A 19,342-nucleotide genomic window follows, 5' to 3' on the forward strand; every position below is an offset into this window, starting at 1 on the left:
ATTTCATTACATTTTCCACACTTAGCCAAACGCCTACGCAACGCTCTCACACGCGGCGAGAGCTCCTGAATAAAATAACGCGACTTCGGACCTCAGAATTAGTGAAAGCTGGATTAGCTGCTCATATCTATTCAAGCTTTTATAAATTAAGCGGAAGTACGTTTTTATGCACCAGGTTGCATAAACCATGACAAAATTTGTTTTCTGTTGGCGCTGCGACTCAGTTGAGCTCACAGCGGTAATTTGTTGATAAACTGGCGCGGCGACAAGAAAGCCGTTTGTGGAAGGGGGGGGGGGGGGGGCTTTATGGCTGGCAGGAAGGAATAAGAGTGCATGGGAATTGGAACTGCATACTAGCCGCACACCTAATTCTTGATATTGAATAAAAAGTTTCTTTGCGGTGGAGCACCAAGACGGAATTCGATTAAGCACGAGCGCGTTCTAAGCGCCGGCACAATTAACTTGAATGTCAAACTAAATGTCATTAAAACGCGTCAATGTTATCGCTTTGATAACGTAAATACTTCCTGCAACACAGCCACGCAGCGGAAGTATGCTCGACAATGTTTTTTTAGCGCCCGAAGCGCGGCTATATGCAGGCGCGGCCGCGGAACTGCCGCAGCCCCGCAGTCCCCAACGAAACGCCCGCACCGCGGCGCGCCAGTCGGTGCAAAATGGCCGCGCCCAGGAGAGGCTCAAAAATCTGGTCTATAGGCCTAGCGACGACCACGGCAGCCAGGCAGCAGCAGAGCTCGTCGCCCGGAGCGCCCGCGAGCGGTGCCGTTGCCGAAAGCTCCCAACATAAGCAGACATGCTTTGTCGCTGCTCGAGTATAGCTGGCAGTTCTGATAACAAAGCGATCTTGTCTTTTCTTGTGATATTTGTACACCATCCCAAGCAGCGCTCAGGTACTGCTGCACGGCAGCGAAGTGTGACACCGGTTGTGGGCGCAGCTTGGGTAGAGCGGCGCAGCGATGCTTACTGGCATTTTGCAAAGTGTTTCGCATCCTCACGCGAACTCGCGAAGGCGATATTAGCGTGCGAACAAAAAAATAGTCGATGTCCTCACTCGTTGGAATCAGATCTGTCAGAATCCGAGCTGCTGGGACTAGACGTGCAGTTGTTTGTTTTCATATGCGCTGGTCAGCACGTGTGTGGGAAAGCAGACGATGCAGCAGTAGGTGCGTCACAACTTTTGTGGGCCCACGTGACCAAGCGAAGAAGTTGATCTTCCCCCTCTGTGACGTCACTGTACAACTCGGCGTTCCGAAACCGAAACCGAAAATCGTTCACCTAAAAATGCTATAATAAATTATTCACTGTGAATATATGAATCTTTGAGTGTGTATCATGCTTCCTGGAGCCATAAGAAACGTTTGAAACTAAGAACGCGCGAACCACAAATTTGGTGTCTCCACCCCTTTAAAGATGCAATACTATCGCCCACTATATGCTATGATGCGGATTAAGAGACTCAAACTATCACATTTCGATGCAGAAATGCAATACTAGCCGCGCAGCCGATCCTTCGCCGAACTTTTCCCGCTCCACGGCCGCTGCGCATCGCTTTGGCCCATATCTAAATGCGATGAACTTGTGGAAACGTGTGCCGCTGCCTTTCTTCAGCATTGCGGTTCAACCACCCACACCACAGCTCGCCGGAATATTGCAAAATGCTTTCAAAAACGCTCAAGCATGGCATAACCAAGGCACACGGTACCCGCTTTTGCCTACACAACGAAAGTCACTGCTGACTACAGCGCCGCCGCATCTCCGTGACGTCACGGCCTGACGCTTATCTATATGTTATGCCCGTAAACATTTCATGCTTACTCCACTCTCGGTTACGGGAGAGGCAGATATTTTTAGACACCTTTAGCATACCGTGTTACCGTTACCGATACCGGAGTAACAGTAGCCCGCGAGCAGAAAATACGCACGCGCAAATCGCCTGACGGCGCCAGATGGCGCCAGCTACCCGGTAGCTGCGAATGCGCCTGCAGCATCGGGACCAATCAGCCCGTGCTCAGTGGCGGTGGGCGGGGTCCCGGTACTCCAGTAACGGTAACACGGTACACGGTATGCTAAAGGTGTCTGCTAACGCTCTTTTGCTAAAACTGTGCGGGAAACTAGGACTAAAAGACTAGAAACGAGAATAACTCACAAAAGCCCACCGGAAAGTCCCCCAGAAAGTAATGCTGGTCTATAAAGAGAATGTGTGGGCCTGTAAAGCCGCTGGAAACCACAGGCTAAAAGCTACTACTAAAACGGCCATTCCGTGTACAATTTGGAGATGAGGCTGATGGAACAATATGGCTCCATCAATGCGCAGCGGCCGATGGTGATTTACTAAAGAATGACACCCATTGTGTTGAGTTCGCACGGGGTAGTGGTGGATAACGACACGATTCGATGGCCCAACAAGTAAGCGCCTCTGGGAACCGGTTCGAACATATAATAGTGTCACTTTTAACGTGATGGGATTTTTATGACATATTTCGGCGTAACCGCTGCATTTCAAACTCAGAAATCACCGTGCTTACAGTTTCATGAAGTCTCGAGCTTTGAAAAGCACAAGCGATGGCAAGAAATCAAGAAAGCATAATCGACTTTACCTCGCAAAGAACGTTATTCAAAGTTAAACAGTGGCCTGAAGATTTCCGCGACATCAAAAAATAGGAGGCATTAGACAGACCGAATATCTGAAGGTTCAAAAAAGAACGATTCTTGGCTAATGCAAACTTGACGTAAAGTGATTTAGCACCCTTGAAAATATAGTCGCAATGAAACTTAAACTTGGCATACAGCCCAAAGCATTAATAGCAGAAAAGAGGAAAACTCGCTAAAAAAAGAAAAAAAAGGAAAACAATTGACCTACGGGTCCCTTGTTCACAATGCAGCGGATGGGAATGCAGCGGTTCACAATGCAGTGGATGGAATGCAGCCATCCGCTGCATTGTGGGCAAGGGACCCGCACGGGCCCCGAAATGTCATTTGTTTTTCTTTTTTTCTTTTCTGGCGAGTGTTCCTCTTTGCTATTATGTTCCCTCCTCGCCAGATGGGATTGCGTCAAACCCTCGGCTACGTAGCCCAAAGCATTCGGTCGCTTTCGATAGCGTTTCACCAATTAGGTTCAATCGCTACTCGGTAGCGATCATCTGGTTCTCTGTTGTGGCAATATAGTATGTCACAAATTCCAACTATGAAGACCTTCTGAAATCAACTCCACGAGGCATTGTTTACATAGAGGAGATGAGTATAGGACGTGTGCAATGCTTCGCTTTGGAAGGTAGGAACAGGGTCCCAGCAGGCCAGTTGAGAAATTAGTTACAGAAGAAAAAGAAATACACTGAAGAGAACCACATTCTCGAGCGACTTCATGCTTGCAAACGGTTTCAGTCTTAGAATGCTTTGCAAGCGGAGCAACTTTTCAAGGAGAACGCTGCGTAAAGGCGACCTCGAGTATTCGCAGAGGGGGACGTCACCGTTGCTGCCGGAATCAAGGTCGGGAGAAACTCTCTTCCTCCTCACCCGCGCAACAGTTCGGAGAGGGAGGGAAGGACGCTGTTCTCGGAATGAACAGGAATCGAGCTCGACGGAGTGAAATGGAACGGAGGGTAACGTTCGTTCTGTCGTTGTCTTGCATCTTGCTGCTTACAAACGTAACGACCGGCGACTCGTAGAACGCGTGACTCTTGTTTGCTCCCATCCGTGGTGCTGGCAGATTGTATAAAAAGGAGAGACACAGAGCGACATCATCAAATCGGCAGCTACCAAAGTGTGGTGCACTATCCCCAGACAATCAGGCAGTCAAGAGTTGCATATTCGGCAACGCAACAATGAAGGTGAGCGTGTGTTGAAATTTTCGGCGCGTTAAATGCTACTGCAAGTTTATGTTTCGCACTTTATGACTTAAAAGTAGGGTGTAATTGCGCGCTGTTTCGTTGACTTTGAATGACTTGCGGGCTGTTGTATGAGGCGCTTCCAATGCGTGCAACACTCTGTTCTAGCTTGCAGTATATGTCGCATTCATATTATGCTGTGGAGCAACTGCATATTAAAGCGGCTGGCCGCCATGTTGCTTTTTTTGCGCGGGTGACACGAGCCAGGCGTTCGTCATATTACTTCTTATTCATTGCTAGGCACCGTTTGGTAATGTGGACCTTGAATACAGGGAACAAGACTTGTCTGCGTGTGTGTAGGACAATGAAGTCGTATTGTCGAAACGTTTGTTAGAGGATAGCGGCTACTCTATCAAACGTTGCTCTTTTTTTTTTAATATCTCAAAGGATTTTGCACAGGAAGTCGTGAAACTTGTACAGATCCGCTAGTCTCTTTTGCCGGCAGTTGCGTATGGACGCGAAAAATGCATGATGTTTGCAGAACTTCTTACTGCATTTTGTGCAGGTAGGTTGCTGTGTAACTGCATTAAACCACCGTAATATTCGATATGCAATTCGCACCCGCTGTTTAGTCCGCAGGGATCAGTTTTGGTTGGAACATTTTTTACTAGGTCGTCTTGCACGCGGTGCGAGGTCTGCACTTGGTAAAAATAAGAACCCGGTATATATCCCGGTTTTGGATATCCATCCTATACTGGGCAATATGTATACCCAGAAAATCTGGACAATCGCATTGTTTTCAACGGCAACTTGTTATGAACGCAATTTTTTTCGCATATCGTAAAGATCGCCATAACAATAAATATAACAGGATAAGCACCACGGGACGCTAGTAGTTTTCCGCTATTTCTTGTCAGAAATACACCCCACTCACTTTCTGTGGCAGTCTTAGCTCCCAGTGCGAGCACAGGACAAAATTTCCCGCAAAGATTTTGGTACCCATCGGCAGGTTAGACAGTTCCCATGAATACATTCATAAGTGTATTTTAGAATATTCTAAAATACTCGAAATAGAGCGACTGCTCCGGTGAAGCGGTGGTCCCGGGTTCGAACCCCAGACCAGGACGAATTTTTCTTTAACTGTGAAGTCTCTGAGAAAGCTGTATAGCCTTCCTTTGTAGCCGTATGGCTGTGCTTGGGGGGACGTCAATGAGTAATTATTCCCTTATTACAAATCTACTCCACATTGGGGGATTCCCTTAAATATTTGACCAGAATATTCTACAGTTCCTTGATAAATAAAAGTGATGTCCAAGAAAACTTGGGTTGTGGGAAAACGGAAATATTTTAGAGCCTGCCCCTGTGTATGGCCCGCACAGCCAAAATGTTAGGTTGTAAACTTGCATACCTATCTAGGTGTATACCGGAATTTACTGTATGGTTCTCTTTCCCTACTGTCGCACATCGCTGCATTGCATAGCAGCTAATGTTCATTAAATGAGAACTCTGAATATTTCTTCAATTATCACGACGCAGACTTTCGCAACCATCGCTCTCTTTGCCTTCGTGGCCTGCGTCGCATTTGCCGAAGAGGCGGCGAAGAAGGACGGAAAGAAGGAAGAGAAGAAGGACGTCGAAGGACGTGGAGGCGTCCTGGGTGGCGTCGGCTACGGTGGCGGTGTGGGCCCGGGCCTCGTCGGCCCCGGAGTGGTCGGTAGCCCCGCTCTGGTCGGAGCAGGTCTCGGACACGGAGTTGGCCTGGGCGGAGTCGGCTTGGGTCACGGCGTCGGCGGCGGCTTCCAGTCCGGATACGGCGCTTCTGCGGGAGGACACCAGGCCGGCTTCCAGAAGGGCGCTGCAGGACACAGCCAGGGGTCGGGAGCCTTCGCCGGTGGTTCGTCCCACAGGAACGTGAACGCTTACAGCAACAACCAGGGATACAACCACAACTCTGGTTTCTCGGCCAGTGACAGCAAGAGCTTCGGCACCGGACACCAGCAGGGATCATCTGGATACCAGGGTGGAGCCGCTGGTCACCAGGCTGGATTCGGACAGTCCTCCTTCGGGAAGGCCGCAGGTGTAGGTCACGCGGGCTTGGGCCTCCACGGCTAAAGGTACCTCTCTGTTCTGGTACAGGTGATCTGAAAGATAAAAACGGGGAGAGTGATGACTGTTGCTAGTTTTGTTGAATGCTATCGATATGTTGTGGTGAGCGCTACGTTTACCGAAAGCATATTTGACTGAAGGTAAAATACTCAAGTTAAAAATTACTACAATAAAATTTAAGTGCTTGATCTGGGACTCGTTAAAGTGCTTCGCTCTGAATAACACGTGTGTATGACGTGTAATATGTTCTAGTAATCTTTTATTTTTTGTTTCAGCTGTTGCCGCTTCAGCTTGATCCTTGTCCGGTCCCCAGTGCTGCCGGGTACCCGCCGGTTGCCCTCTGGGCAGAATGTTTGCACTGGCCTGCTGCTCGGTTTCTTTCCTGCGGCGAATAATTGCCTGCAAAATGTGGCTTTGAGTTCGTTTTGCGCAGAAGTCCTTGTATCATATGGCGCTCGTTGACCAAAGCGGCCCTCGTGTTATTCGGACTTATCATCATCATCATTATCAGCCTGTTTGGTTTTAATAAATCATCAAGTCACCTCAATCAGCTATTTAAAAACGAATAAAAATCGTGAATAAAGTCTTCGAACCTCCAGTTTGCCTTTGTCATCCTTTAATGGCACACTTGAGGGGTCTCTAAATTAAGCGTGCATGGCTTTTGCGACACCGAAGCCAGACTCTACGATCGGTACATGTGCCTTTCTCAGAACATATGACCGCCAGAAATACTACGCTTTCATTTCAACACGCGATGGTAACATGAAAGTCAGCCAATGGAATGGAATGGTAATGGCGTTATTTAAAGGTGTTAATTAGAGCCACATAGTTGTTATGAAAGTTGAATCTAACGAAGAGACTTTCAATCAGTCGTCTTCGAGATAAGAAACGACTATGCTGCGAACTTTCCGTTCATGAAAACAACTAATAACAAAAATGAAAAACAACATTCTCCTTTGGCTTCCTTGAATTCAGTGACTGTTGACATCCTTTGTATGCATGTCTAACGAACTTCTCAATGCCCATTTCTCCTCGGCTAAATTACTGCATTGTTTGGTTTAATGGCACATAGGCAGCGCCAAACACAAGGTATAGAAAAGTTTTCTGCAGTTTTGTAAAGAATGAAAAGGATCGATGGTTTAGGGGGCCCTAAAAGATTAGTTTTACTGCCTACTGATGCCCAAGTATTTTCGAACGGGTCACTTAATAAAAACTTTAGAAAAGCCTGGTAACTTGTGCAACCACCCTGGGCTGGGCAAGCCTGTCAGTGAAATAAAGACCTCAGCCTTGTTCTCAGGATGAGAGAGTGGCTGAGATGTGGTTCAAAAGGTCTTCTTGTTGTGCTAAACTGACCATATTTTATTACATCGACAATCTGTTTAAAACACCTCCAATCTTTAAAAACTTAAAAACCTGTGAAATGTCAACAAGTGAATGTTCATCTAGGAGAAAAGTTGGATGGAATGGTATGTGTTCATTACAAAAATCTGTAAAGTACTTTTTCCTCCGTGTTTCGAGTTTTCTGCATGAAAATAAAACATGGTACACACTCTGCACACCTGGCCTCAGTTTGAATTAAGAGCGTAGAAAGAGCAGTGGATTTTTAGGCGCATCATTGGAAATTTGTGAGATATTATTTTGCAAATATTGTAGGTATATGGTCCATTCTTTGATATGCATCAGAATCTTTCTTTTAAAGCGTTTCTATCGATCGCACCAAACCGCTAAGGCTGCCATAGAAAACCAACGGGAAATGCTTTTGACGACGGCAAAAACGTTAATAGAAAAACAAATACAAGCCTGCCATCAGGCGATCGGCAGATACATTGATTGCAGGAGTGTAATTTTGCATTGCATGAAAAAATTGCGTTCATAAATGGTTTCCGCCCTTATAAAAATGGTCTATAGACAGTCTATAGACTTCTTATTGACTCTATTGACTTCCTATAGATATTGCATTTTGTCTATTCATAGTCTATAGACTGTCTATAGACAAAAGTCTACTAAAAGTGTATGGCCATAAATCTATAGATTGTCTATAGACTGTCTATGGCATTTGTATTGCCTATAGACTTTTGTCTATAGACAGTCTATAGACTTTATAGACAGAAGTCTATAGACACTCTACAGACTGTCTAAACCTTTTTTGTAAGGGCGGCTCAAAAATGCTTTTGCCCAGAATTGCTGGGTGCGAGAAAGGAAAGCTGAACGACACAGTCGAGCCGGGATATATCGAAACCGGATATGCTGAGTCATAGTTTGTATAAAAAAGTCAGAACACCCCATTGAAAATCCCACACAAAGGTATAGCACTGCTGTTCTCGTATACAGAACGCACGTTCAGCGGTACATTCGATATATCGAACTGCACGCCGCTGCCTTGGAAGTGGTCTTCTTCTCATGGTGTTCGTCGATTAGTAATGCGAAACCATTTCTAGGCTAAGTCGGTGGTGTCGTGCCTCCAAAACGTGTCCGCAAAACGTGTCCGCAGTAGTTGGACATTCTCAGAAGAGGTAGCATCCAACGAATGGTTGTAATCGAAAGAGGATGATGTGAGGGTGCCCCGCAATGAAAAAAAAAATGACCACAGGATGATTAGCTAATTAATTATAGCCAAAAAATTTCGAAAAACGTCGAAATAGCGCGGACATTGATATAGTGAGAGGACGGGAAAACAGCCGTGGACGACAAAATAGTGGAAACACAGGCAAAGGAGTGAAAATAAAGTTTGAAATGAAATGTACTTGATGAGTGGTAATTAATCGAACAATAAGTTTTATTGAGATATATTGTCATTTAATTATCATCACAAGCCATTGGACGGTCGAATAACCTGGACGGGGATATAGTAAGTGGACGGGAAAGCAACCACGGTGCCTAATTTGAAAAAAAAAATAGTTGATTGTGATAGAATAAGGTATAATCAGTGAATAAATCGATTTTTAATTAAGCATCTGATAATTACGCCTATTCAGTGGTTAAATTATTAACTAACAAAAGTAAAATGACAAAGAGAGGCAAATAGAGGCGACGAATGCCCAGGAGGCGTCAGTGCTTCCGCATTCTCCCAATGCGGGTCACCTCAGTGTACTGTAACGTTTTTCTATTGTTAGCGTATTGGTAGCGAAATAAGGCATCTTAAGATAGGCAGTCAGTGTTCCAGAGAACCGTCTATTGCGTCATCGGTGTGAAGCAAGGTTAGTCCTAGCAATGCCTAGCGAACATTGCGGTGCTAGCACGCCGTGGGTTCTCACTCGTCGCTGCAAGAAGCGCGTCATTATACAGAGAGGGTGAAATGTATTCTTGTTGCTCGGCAACAGATAAGCTTACCTATTGCCACTTTTATATTTCCCCGCCGCGGTGGCTCAGTGCTTACGGCGCTCGGCTACTCACCCGAAAGACGCGGGTTCGATCCCGGCCGCGGCGGCTGAATTACGACGGCGGCGAAATTCGAGAGGCCCGTGTGCTGCGCGATGTCAGTGCACGTTAAAAAACCCCAGGTGGTCGAAATTTCCGGAGCCCTTCACTACGGCGTCCCTCATAGCCTGAGTTGTTTCGGGACGTTAAACCCCAATAAACCAAACCAAACTTTTATATATCGATGTATCGAACTGTTTCGCGATCCCCTTCGAGTTTGACTGTCAGCATCCGCAACCTTCCGTGTGTGTTGTCAGCTTGCCGATGTTAAGGTGAAAGCCTTTAATGGCTCATACTGTCGTCCGTCTGTTAACAGAGCGTGTCAAACGCGTTTAACTCTGGAACTAAAAAAGAAAGCAGAAAAAAATGGTTGCTTCAGATTGAGGAGGAAAAAAAGAACCTAGAAGCCACGTTTGCTGATTTTAGAGTTTTCAGTTAACTAATTATAGGAAAAAAAGTCGAAATTTCGTCAAAATAGCGCGGACGTCGATATAGCCTCGGGAACGGTGTGACGTCACATCCACCGGAAGTCGTCACGGCATAGTCAAAAATGTTCACAGAATGGTCGGTAAAACGACGGATTGGTGTTATATTAGATTGAAAATTAATTAAGTGTCATTAACACTTAAGATCCCTGAAAGGAGTATATATAGTTTGAGTGTCGATATAGCCACGGGAAAGGTGTAACATCACATCCACCGGAAGTCGTCACGGCATAGTCAAAAATGTTCACAGAATGGTCAGTAAAACGACGGATTGGTGTTATATTAGATTGAAAATTAATTAAGTGTAATTAACACTTCAGATCCCTGAAAGGAGTATATATAGTTTGGGTGTCGATATAGCCACGGGAAAGGTGTGACATCACATCCACCGGAAGTCGTCACGGCATAGTGTCCTCGGCTTTCGCCTCGCAACACTTTAGTTGCCAAAGTGTCCTCGCAATTTTTCAGAACGGGACAGGAAAGAAAAGTAGAAAAGGGCAAACAAAGTTCGTAAAAGTGTTAGATCCGATGTTGATAGTACTTATGTGGCTTACTCCACAGCTTCGGAGTCGAATCAGCTCGGAATTAGTTTATCCTCTTGTGCTGGGTTATAGGTTTTGGGAATAGTGACATGAACGGTTCTGCTTTATTTCGTAATACAGTCAACGGAAACGGAGTCATGATCTTGAACGCGCTTTTCATTTGCATAAGTTCACACTTCATCTAGGGTATCTTCGTCCAAGACATTAAAACTGCAATGATCACCTCCATGCAGGATGTATCATGTCGACTGACTTGGCCTTGTAGGATTATCAGAACTCGAATAAATTATACACATAAGACCAAAGCATTAGTGGCTGATGTGAGATGCCAAAGACTGCCCTGAGAAAAGAAAATATAGAGCGCAAAAAGTGGTTGTACATACGCACACTACGGCTTGTGCCACAGCCTGCCACAAGCAACAAGACTTGTCAGTTGAAAGTGCCTTTTCAGATCGAGGTACTGAGATTAACATTGGAAAAGTTTTCCGCATTGAAAAGCAAGAAGAATAATTTTTACTTATGGCATTTTTACTGTTGCAAACAGGACATGCGCCTACGTTATTTTTTTTTTTTGGATAGCTTGCGCCCACAAAAACATTGCGCACAGCCCCTTACCCACGAAACTTGCTATTGTGTTGAATTAATATATGTCTGGAGTAAGCGGCGATGTAAAATTGTCATGAACGAAAAAGGATATAGTGTATACGTAAACAATGCTAAAAATTAAGACACGCTAAAATAACACTTGATTATTCATTCCAGGAAGCATAATATATTTTTGTTTGCATTAGCAGTACCTGGTGACAGCGCGCGATACAGGAAAATTATATTATTTTGCGGAATTCTGGCATGGTGTTAAGTGAAGTGCAATCGCATCCAGTCAGTTCGAAGCCAGGTACTCTTTTTAAAGGATATCATATCCACTGAAGTTCTGAGAAATAAATATGATCTGGGTTAAGAATTTAAATTCATAGTTGGAAAAATAATGATGCAGTAACCATGTACTGAAAGTTTTTCGAGGTGGTCATAGAGAAAATCGAAGTCAATGGTTATTTTCCAATTGCGAGTACAAGTTAGCGATTCTTCATAGTTTTTATTTCAAGAAGATTTTAACGTGAAATTGAAAAAAATTGCCATCCAGAGTTACGAGTCATTTCCCGGACGGTAATAGAAAGGAGTCACAAATATCAAGGAAAAGTTTCAGCGTCAAGTCTCCAAGGCTTTTTTTTTTCTATCATTGTTTTGAAAACTGCCTCCTTGGAATGCATAACTTTTTGAACTACGTTTGCTATGCCTAGCTGCTAAATTTCAGAATTCAAAATGATATTTGAGCTGTTTCAAAGAATATAACAGGCATCATGTAACTACGGAGCGCAAATCGCAAAAAGGACGTTTTTCCCCGGTAATGATAAACAATTTTTTTCCTCAAAAAACGATGTTTCTTGCAAGGCGAAAGGTCATTCCTTTCCAGATCAGCAACTGCACATTAAAACAGGCAGCAGCAAAGAATGGCGTGATCTTTAACACGGTGAGACTTATTTCGCATGTTACAACGTAAGCGCTGCGTCTGAAATTCAGCGTTCATCGTGCTACAGTTTTATCAAGACCTTTGAAAAGTAGAAACGATATTGGGTTGGAGCGTCCAGTCACTACTGCGTCTCTTAAAGCCGTAAAAGCTTGCACTGGAGGATACAGGACGGTTGACGAAGCCATTGAAGAGAGCAGGGCAAAGGAAAAACCTGAAATTGACAAAACGCAGGCGTGTACACAAGAAGTTGGAATCAGGAGATAAGGCGCTAAGTTCATTAAACATTTTATGATGTTAAATATACGAAAATATAAGTGATGTCACAAGGGCACGATTTTACGATTTTTAAGCCCGTCGATTACAAAAAAACTGAAGATACATATTGTGGAATCTATGTCACGTAAGGTATATACAGGTATAAACAAAGACGCACTTTGTGGACTATTGTTCCTGTCCGGTCTTTATCTCCCTTAATATATCATTAATACTTCGGGCCAGAAGTAATTAATGCAATTTCTATTTTACTGTAGGTCGTTTGAAGCGCGCTTGGGAGTGATCAAGAAAGTTTTTTCGAATTCACGACGCTATGGATCCGATTCAAAGGGGGCTTCAAAAATTCCGTCACATGTAAAGGCGTTACTGCAGAAACTGAGTGCTTCGTACTAAAAACAAAAATCTTCTTGGCTAAAATAAACGCGACCTGAAGCTATTTAGCGCCTTCGGAAAGTCGCCACGCCGAAACGCAAAACCTGGCGTGATTCCCAGCGCATCCGACCGCTTCCCACAGCGGTTAATCCATCTGGCGCAATCATTACTTGGTAGGGATCAGCTGTCTCTCAGTTGTGGTAACTCGCCACAAATTCCAATTACCGAAGACAGAAGTCAACACTGTTCACGTGGATGAGATATGAGTGGACCGTGCAATCTTTCGCTTTGGAAGGCAGCGACACAGCGCTAGTATAGGACAGCTGAGAAATGAGGAAAAGTTAAAAAACAGCAAAAAGAACGTTTTTCTCTAAAGCTTCATGCTTGCAAACGATTTCAGTCTTGGGATGCACTGCGCATGGAATAACTTAACAAGCACAAGGTTGCGTAAAGGCGATCTTGCGTACACGCCGAGGGAGACGTCATCGTCGCGTCGGACTCAAGGCCGGGAGAAACGCTCATCCTCCTCACCCGCGCCGCAGCTCGGATAGGAGGCTAACGAAGATGGGAGAGGGTACACTTCCCGGAATGAAAATGAATCGAACAGTGGGGAGTGAAATTTTACGGAACGTAGCGCTCGTAAGGCCAGGGCTGTGTGGCGTCGTCTTGTTTGTTGGTGCTTTCCACCATATTGCCCGGTGACTCGTAGAACCTGTCACTGTGTTGCCTTTTCGTTTGTTCACATCCGTGGAGCTGGTAGTTAGTATAAAAGCCAGGCGCAGTGTGGAATCGGCAAATCAGCGGCTACCAAAGTGTGGAGCATTATCCTTAGAGAGCAGTTCGTCAAGAGTTTCATCTCCGGAAGCGCAACCATGAAGGTGGGCATGTGTTTGAAGTTTTCGTCTCATTCAACATCTAGCGCACGTTTATGATCTGTAGCTTATGACCTAACAGTAGTGTGGAATTGCGCACTTATAGAACGGAGCTGTGACATAATTACATATGAGCTGTATAGTGTAAGGCGCTTCGGAAGGGTGCTATCTATTGTTCTAGATGACAGGCTATGTCGCACTCCTATTATGGTGTGCTGCCACTTCATGGTGGCGTGGTTGGATGCCGTGCTAATTTTTCTGTACGGTTGACACTAGCCACGCGCTCATCAAATAATTTCTTACCCGCTGTTCTGCTTTGTTACGTAATGAGGATCTTATATACAGAGAAGTTTGGAAGCTTTTTGTCATCACCTATGATAAAGGAGCGGCTATCTCTGCCAAACTCATGAACGGTTTGGTTTGGTTTATGGGGTAATGTCCCAAAGCGACTCAGGTTACGAGGGACGCCGTAGCTGAGGGCTCCGGAAATTTCGACCACCAGGGGTTCTTTAACGTGCACTGACATCGTACTGTACACGGGCCTCTAGAATTCCCCCTTCATAGAAAATCAACCGCCGCGGCCGGGATCGAACCCGCGTCTTTCGTGACAGCAGCCGAGCACCATAACCACTGAGCCACCGCGGCGTTCAAACTCATGAACGGGCGAGCAGTCCAATTGACGTTCATTTGATCTATCGCATCTTTGTGTTATTTGCATATTTATCTAGTAGGAATGCTTAACAAGATATCATTTTGAATATTTCTTCAATTCTCACGACGCAGACTTTCGCAACCATCGCCATTTTTGCCTTCGTGGCCTGCGTTGCATTCGCCGAAGAAGCGGCGAAGAAGGACGAAAAGAAGGAAGAGAAGAAGGACGTCGAAGGACGTGGAGGCGTCCTGGGTGGCGTGGGCTACGGTGTCGGTGTGGGCCCGGGCCTTGTCGGTCCCGGAGTGGTCGGTAGCCCCGCTCTGGTCGGAGCCGGTCTCGGACACGGAGTTGGCTTGGGTGGAGTCGGCTTGGGTCACGGCGTCGGCGGCGGCTTCCAGTCCGGATACGGCTCTTCTGCCGGAGGACACCAGGCCGGCTTCCAGAAGGGCGCTGCAGGACACAGCCAGGGATCGGGAGCCTTTGCCGGTGGTTCGTCCCACAGGAACGTGAACGCTTACAGCAACAACCGGGGATACAACCACAACTCCGGCTTCTCGGCCAGCGACAGCAAGAGCTTCGGCACCGGACACCAGCAGGGGTCCTCCGGACACCAGGGGGGAGCCGTTGGTCACCAGGCTGGATTCGGACAGTCCTCCTTCGGGAAGACCGCCGGACTTGGTCACGCGGGCTTGGGCCTCCACGGCTAAAGGTACCTCTCTGTTCTGGTGCAGGTGATCTAAAAGATAGGGGGTGCGCAGATTGTACCCAATTTAGTTCATTGCTATCGATGTTTTGTGGTGAGCGCTCTTGTTAACGAAATAGAAATTTACTGAAATTAAAAACTGATGTTAAAATTAAGTGCATGATGTGGGGCTCGTTGAAGCACTTCGCATTTCACTTAAACACGCGGATGATGTGTAACGTGTGCTAATGATTTGTCGTTTTTTATTTCAGCCGTTGGCACTTCTGTTTGCTTCGTGTTTCTTCCCTCCAGTGCTCCTGGCTAATTACCGGATACTCAGTGGGTACAAGCTTTACCCCGGCGAAGTGGTCGGCTTCTCTGGGGTGAATTACTTGGAAAACCGGTCTTCGGTTCCACCATACTTTGTGCCTTGGCGGTTTTGGGCAAAGCGGCGCTTGCTCTATTAAAATTTATTTACATCGTCAGCTTGCTTCGTCGTGCTGAGTCATCCAGTTGCCACAGTCCGCCATTAGAAACCAAAAATGAACATTTCAATAAAGGCTTGAAACCTCTTATATACGTCTGTGGTCCTTTTTTCATTGTAAAACATTTTATTCGTCGGAAAGAGTTTGTTAAGAGGTCGCGTTAAGTGGCCGAGAGTACGAAGCCCTCGACGACTTTGTCAGCCCACTCAACCGCCAGAATCAACTTGCGTTCTTGGGTCAGAGCTAGCCAGCACGGTCTCCGCTCGAGAGAACGAGCGGTAACTAGATCACCCGGCGGTGGCTCTTATTTTGCAGTCCCGCAGGATGTGATCATAGTTGGCTCGTTGGCCGCAATGTTTACAGCTCGGGTTGTATATATCCGGATTGATTGATTGTAAAACATTTTATTCGCCGGGAAGAGCTTGGCAAGAGGTCGCGTTAACTGGTCGAGAGTACATAGCCCTCGACGACTTTGTCAGGATTAATTGCATGCTCGAAGCGTTTTTAAAGATCCCGCCATTTTTATTGCAGGGTAAGAAGACTCGTAGATTGCTTTGGGTGCCTTTGTCAGAAAACAGAGCCATAGAAAAATGTTACTTGTTGCATTGAACGCGTAATGTAATGTGGAAGCGAGTAAAATCAGTGACGGCAATGACAAATTGCAATGATCTACAGACAAAAAACGCTTACAAAAGCTGCACCTAGCAAGGTGATGCGTACAAAATGCAGGTGTGGCACCACAGGGACAGGGACAGAGACAGAGTGACAACAACACAAGTGCTGTCCCTGTCCCTGTCCCTGTGGTGCCACACCAGTATGAATTCGTACCAACTCGCCCAATTTTCAACCCTTTTGATCAAAATGCAGGCAGGTTTGTAATCTCTTTCTTTTCTACTTCCAATCCTCGTGTCACTAACGAGGGGCATGGGCGAGGGGGCAGTGACACGAGGATTGTATTGACACGAGGATTGGAAGTAGAAGAAGAAAGAGATCTTAGCCGGTAGAAGTAGACGACGCTGAAGTGTAGGTCCCTCGTTCAGCCGCTGGAAGCGCGTACTCCATCACTGACTTCTAGATTTCGGCTCTTAACGGTGAAAACGTTCGTAAGGATGTGCGATTCTTCGCTCCATGCCTCCAATTTGATCTTCCTTCGTCAGCCTAGGCTATTTTTCAACGAAACCTGGTCTCGTTTCCGTACCCCTCAGATATGTTTGGTGCAATCCCTCCTGGACCCCTTAAACGTCCGCATTTCGGACATCCGTCCGGTATGCGCCAACTCATCTATTCAGATTGTCTTCGATGACATCTTTCCAAAACATGCAAAGTTAATGCCTTTTCATTTGCTCAGCGGTTTATTGCAGGATTACCTGCTGTGCTTTAAATCTCATGTGCTCATAGCGACAGACGCCTCACAGTGTGAAGAAAAGGCCGGTGTTGGCATTTTCTCCATCTCCTTTGACTGGTCATTCTCACTCCGCCTCCCCGATTACACCCCTATTTATTTGGCCGAATTTCTAGCAGTAGTCTTAGCGTTGCGCAAATTAAACAGCTCCTTGTCTTCTGTCATAATTATGACAGATTCATTATCGTTGTGTTCCTCTCTCACCGCGCCTACAACATCTCAGGCACTTCGGTTACTCAAATGCTTGGTTCCATCCCACGTGTGTTCATTACGGTTGGTCTGGGTGCCTGGGCACAGAGGAATCCATTTGAATGAGGTTGCTGATACCCTGGCGAAGGCATCTCTTAAAGGCCCAGCCGTATCTGTGCTTCCACCCAGCGCATATATTACCGCGGCCAGGTTTCGCAGGTATCTGCTCTTGAAAGAATTCGCAGCATCAGCTCTGACCTCCTCTCCCGAATTCCGGCATCTCCTTTACCCGTGGTGCAGTAAAGGATGGCGATCACGCAAGCTTGAGGTTTCCTTCACGCGTCTACGTTGTCGCGTGCCTCTTTTAAACTTCTACCTTTATAGATCTGGTCTGGCGGACTCCCCATTGTGCCCGTTCTGCGGAGAACCCGAAACGATAGATCATTTCTTGTTGACCTGCCGCCGTTTCTCCTCTTTTACGGAGCCGCCTGCTGGAGCTTCCGTTACGACAGCTTGGTCTAAGTCTGTCAGCTGTGGTTGCTCTGTCTCTTGGGGCTTCCTCCCTTGGGCACAGCAACTGGAATGTGCTCTCCGCCATGCAAAACTTCCTTACAGACACTAAACGGCTGCCGTCTTAAGCTCGGCTCTTTCTCATGATCAATATTTCTCTAGAATGAAAGCTTTCTGAAACGTGGAATATTTAGCCCCGTTCTCTATTTCAGTCACCGATCTCACAGCATTTGTTTAACCTATTTCAATTACACATCTGAGATCCTTTCATTTATTTCCTAATTGCTATTATTATCATGATTATTTTATTTTTCCCCACCATTATTTTCTTGTTTAACATTTTGTACACCTATCAGTTGCCGCCTGTGTCTTGGCCAATCCCCCGCAGTGGGTATGCGCCATTTTCTAGAGGACAACAACAACAACAACAACAGCCGCTGCAGTTCCTTTTCAGTGTAACAACTGTTACACATCTGGTGGACTCATGGCGGTTTTGCATTGATTATCGACACCTCAATAAGATCACTAAAAAGGACGTCTATCTCCTGCCGCGTATTGACGACGCCCTTGACTGCCTGCACGGAGCCAAATTCTTATCCTCCATAGATATTCGTTCCGGCTACTGGCAAATTGCCGTCGATGAGAAGGACCGTGGGAAAGCCGCTTTTGTGACCTCTGAGGAGCTATATCAGTTCAAAGTAATGCCTTTTCCCCTTTGTAAAATCTGTTTTTAAAACTTAGCATGCTTAATCAAGCTTTTTGTTCCGATTATTAATTTCCATTGCACCATTTTTCCGCTATGTAGTTGCTATCTGCCATATTTTTATTATGCGTCATATACACAATTAATAACAGGAGGTTCTCCTGACAGTTTCCACTTTGGGACCTCCTTCTGTACCGATATATGTACCTCATACCTGTACTTTTTTTTTATTAGGCTTTAACGTCTCAAAGCGACTCAGGCTATGAGGGACTCCGTATTGAAGGGCTCCGGAAATTTCGGCCACCTGGGGTTCCTTAACGTGCACTGACATCGCACAGCACACGGGCCTCTAGAATTTCGCCTCCATCGAAATTCAGCCCGCGTCTTTCGGGCCAGCAGCCTAGCGCCATAGCCACTGAGGCACCGCGGCGGGGCTGTACTTATTTTTCAATAAAAAACATGAAATGCTAGCTTTGGGCTGTGAAGTACATAGTTGAATGCATATACGAAAATAACTTTCTCTAAATAAAATTCAATGTGATGACGAAAACACGCAAGCGACTAATTTGACAACAATGTGAGAAACGGGGATAGTGGGCACTGCATTGCAACCACAGTGGTTTAAAAACAGAACAACCGCACTTTTAAAAACATAGGGGTCGCTGACGGACACTGGAGGCGGCCGGGGGTGTCGTCTACGGCGTCGCCTGCTTGTACTTAGCGCAGTTCGCTTGTCATGCCGCTTGATAAATGCCTTTCATGTACATCTCTCTAGGTTGTCTAGTTTAAAGGACTGTCGTCATCAGACTAATTACGCCATATGTAAGACAAAGGCCTCTTCCTTGCCTGTCCTCTTCAAACTGCGGCTACATTTATCACTGCAAACTTCCTAATATTATTCGCCCAGCTGACTTTCTGCTCCATTTGCTATGCTTGCCTTGTTGTAATCTACTCCGTTACCGCTAAATACCATGAGTTATCTGCCTTCGCATTACCTGCCTTGCCCATTCCCATTTCTTCATCTGGATTTCGACTGAGCTATTATTAACTGGCGTAAATAACTCGGTGAAGCAACCTAGGTGAGCCAACTAGGTCACGTGACCTTGTGGCGTAATCACGACCTGCCCTCTGGATTGTGAGACAATTGACCACCGTAGCAGGTGGCAGTTAAATTAATTATCGGACGCGAGAGGTCGCCTGGGAAGAGGAACCTGGGACTCACTAGCCCCCCCCCCCCCCCCCCCCCCCCCCCCCCCCCCCCCCGAAGGCAGTACCTACCATC

General features: G+C 46.0%; 3 protein-coding genes across 3 annotated transcripts in view; all 3 read left to right on the forward strand.

The window, feature by feature from the left end:
• LOC149330796 (uncharacterized) overlaps window positions 1–19,342 on the forward strand; it is a 91,771-nt gene that overhangs the window by 66,821 nt on the left and 5,608 nt on the right. The gene's annotated exons all lie outside the window — the stretch shown is intronic.
• Window positions 3,644–6,392, forward strand: LOC149330798 (uncharacterized). The gene is made up of 3 exons (XM_089561464.1): window positions 3,644–3,845; window positions 5,379–5,956; window positions 6,224–6,392. The coding sequence occupies exons 1-2, from the start codon at window positions 3,840–3,842 to the stop codon at window positions 5,952–5,954; spliced, it is 582 nt and encodes a 193-aa protein (XP_089417590.1). The 5' UTR covers window positions 3,644–3,839; the 3' UTR covers window positions 5,955–5,956; window positions 6,224–6,392.
• LOC149330799 (uncharacterized) lies at window positions 13,130–14,796 on the forward strand. The gene is made up of 2 exons (XM_089561272.1): window positions 13,130–13,139; window positions 14,183–14,796. Exons 1-2 carry the CDS (start codon window positions 13,130–13,132, stop codon window positions 14,794–14,796), a joined length of 624 nt encoding a protein of 207 aa, XP_089417398.1.

The sequence above is a fragment of the Amblyomma mixtum genome, chromosome 9, assembly GCF_055824585.1.
Source record: "Amblyomma mixtum isolate Tamu chromosome 9, ASM5582458v1, whole genome shotgun sequence".
Classification (NCBI taxonomy): Eukaryota; Metazoa; Arthropoda; class Arachnida; order Ixodida; family Ixodidae; genus Amblyomma; species Amblyomma mixtum.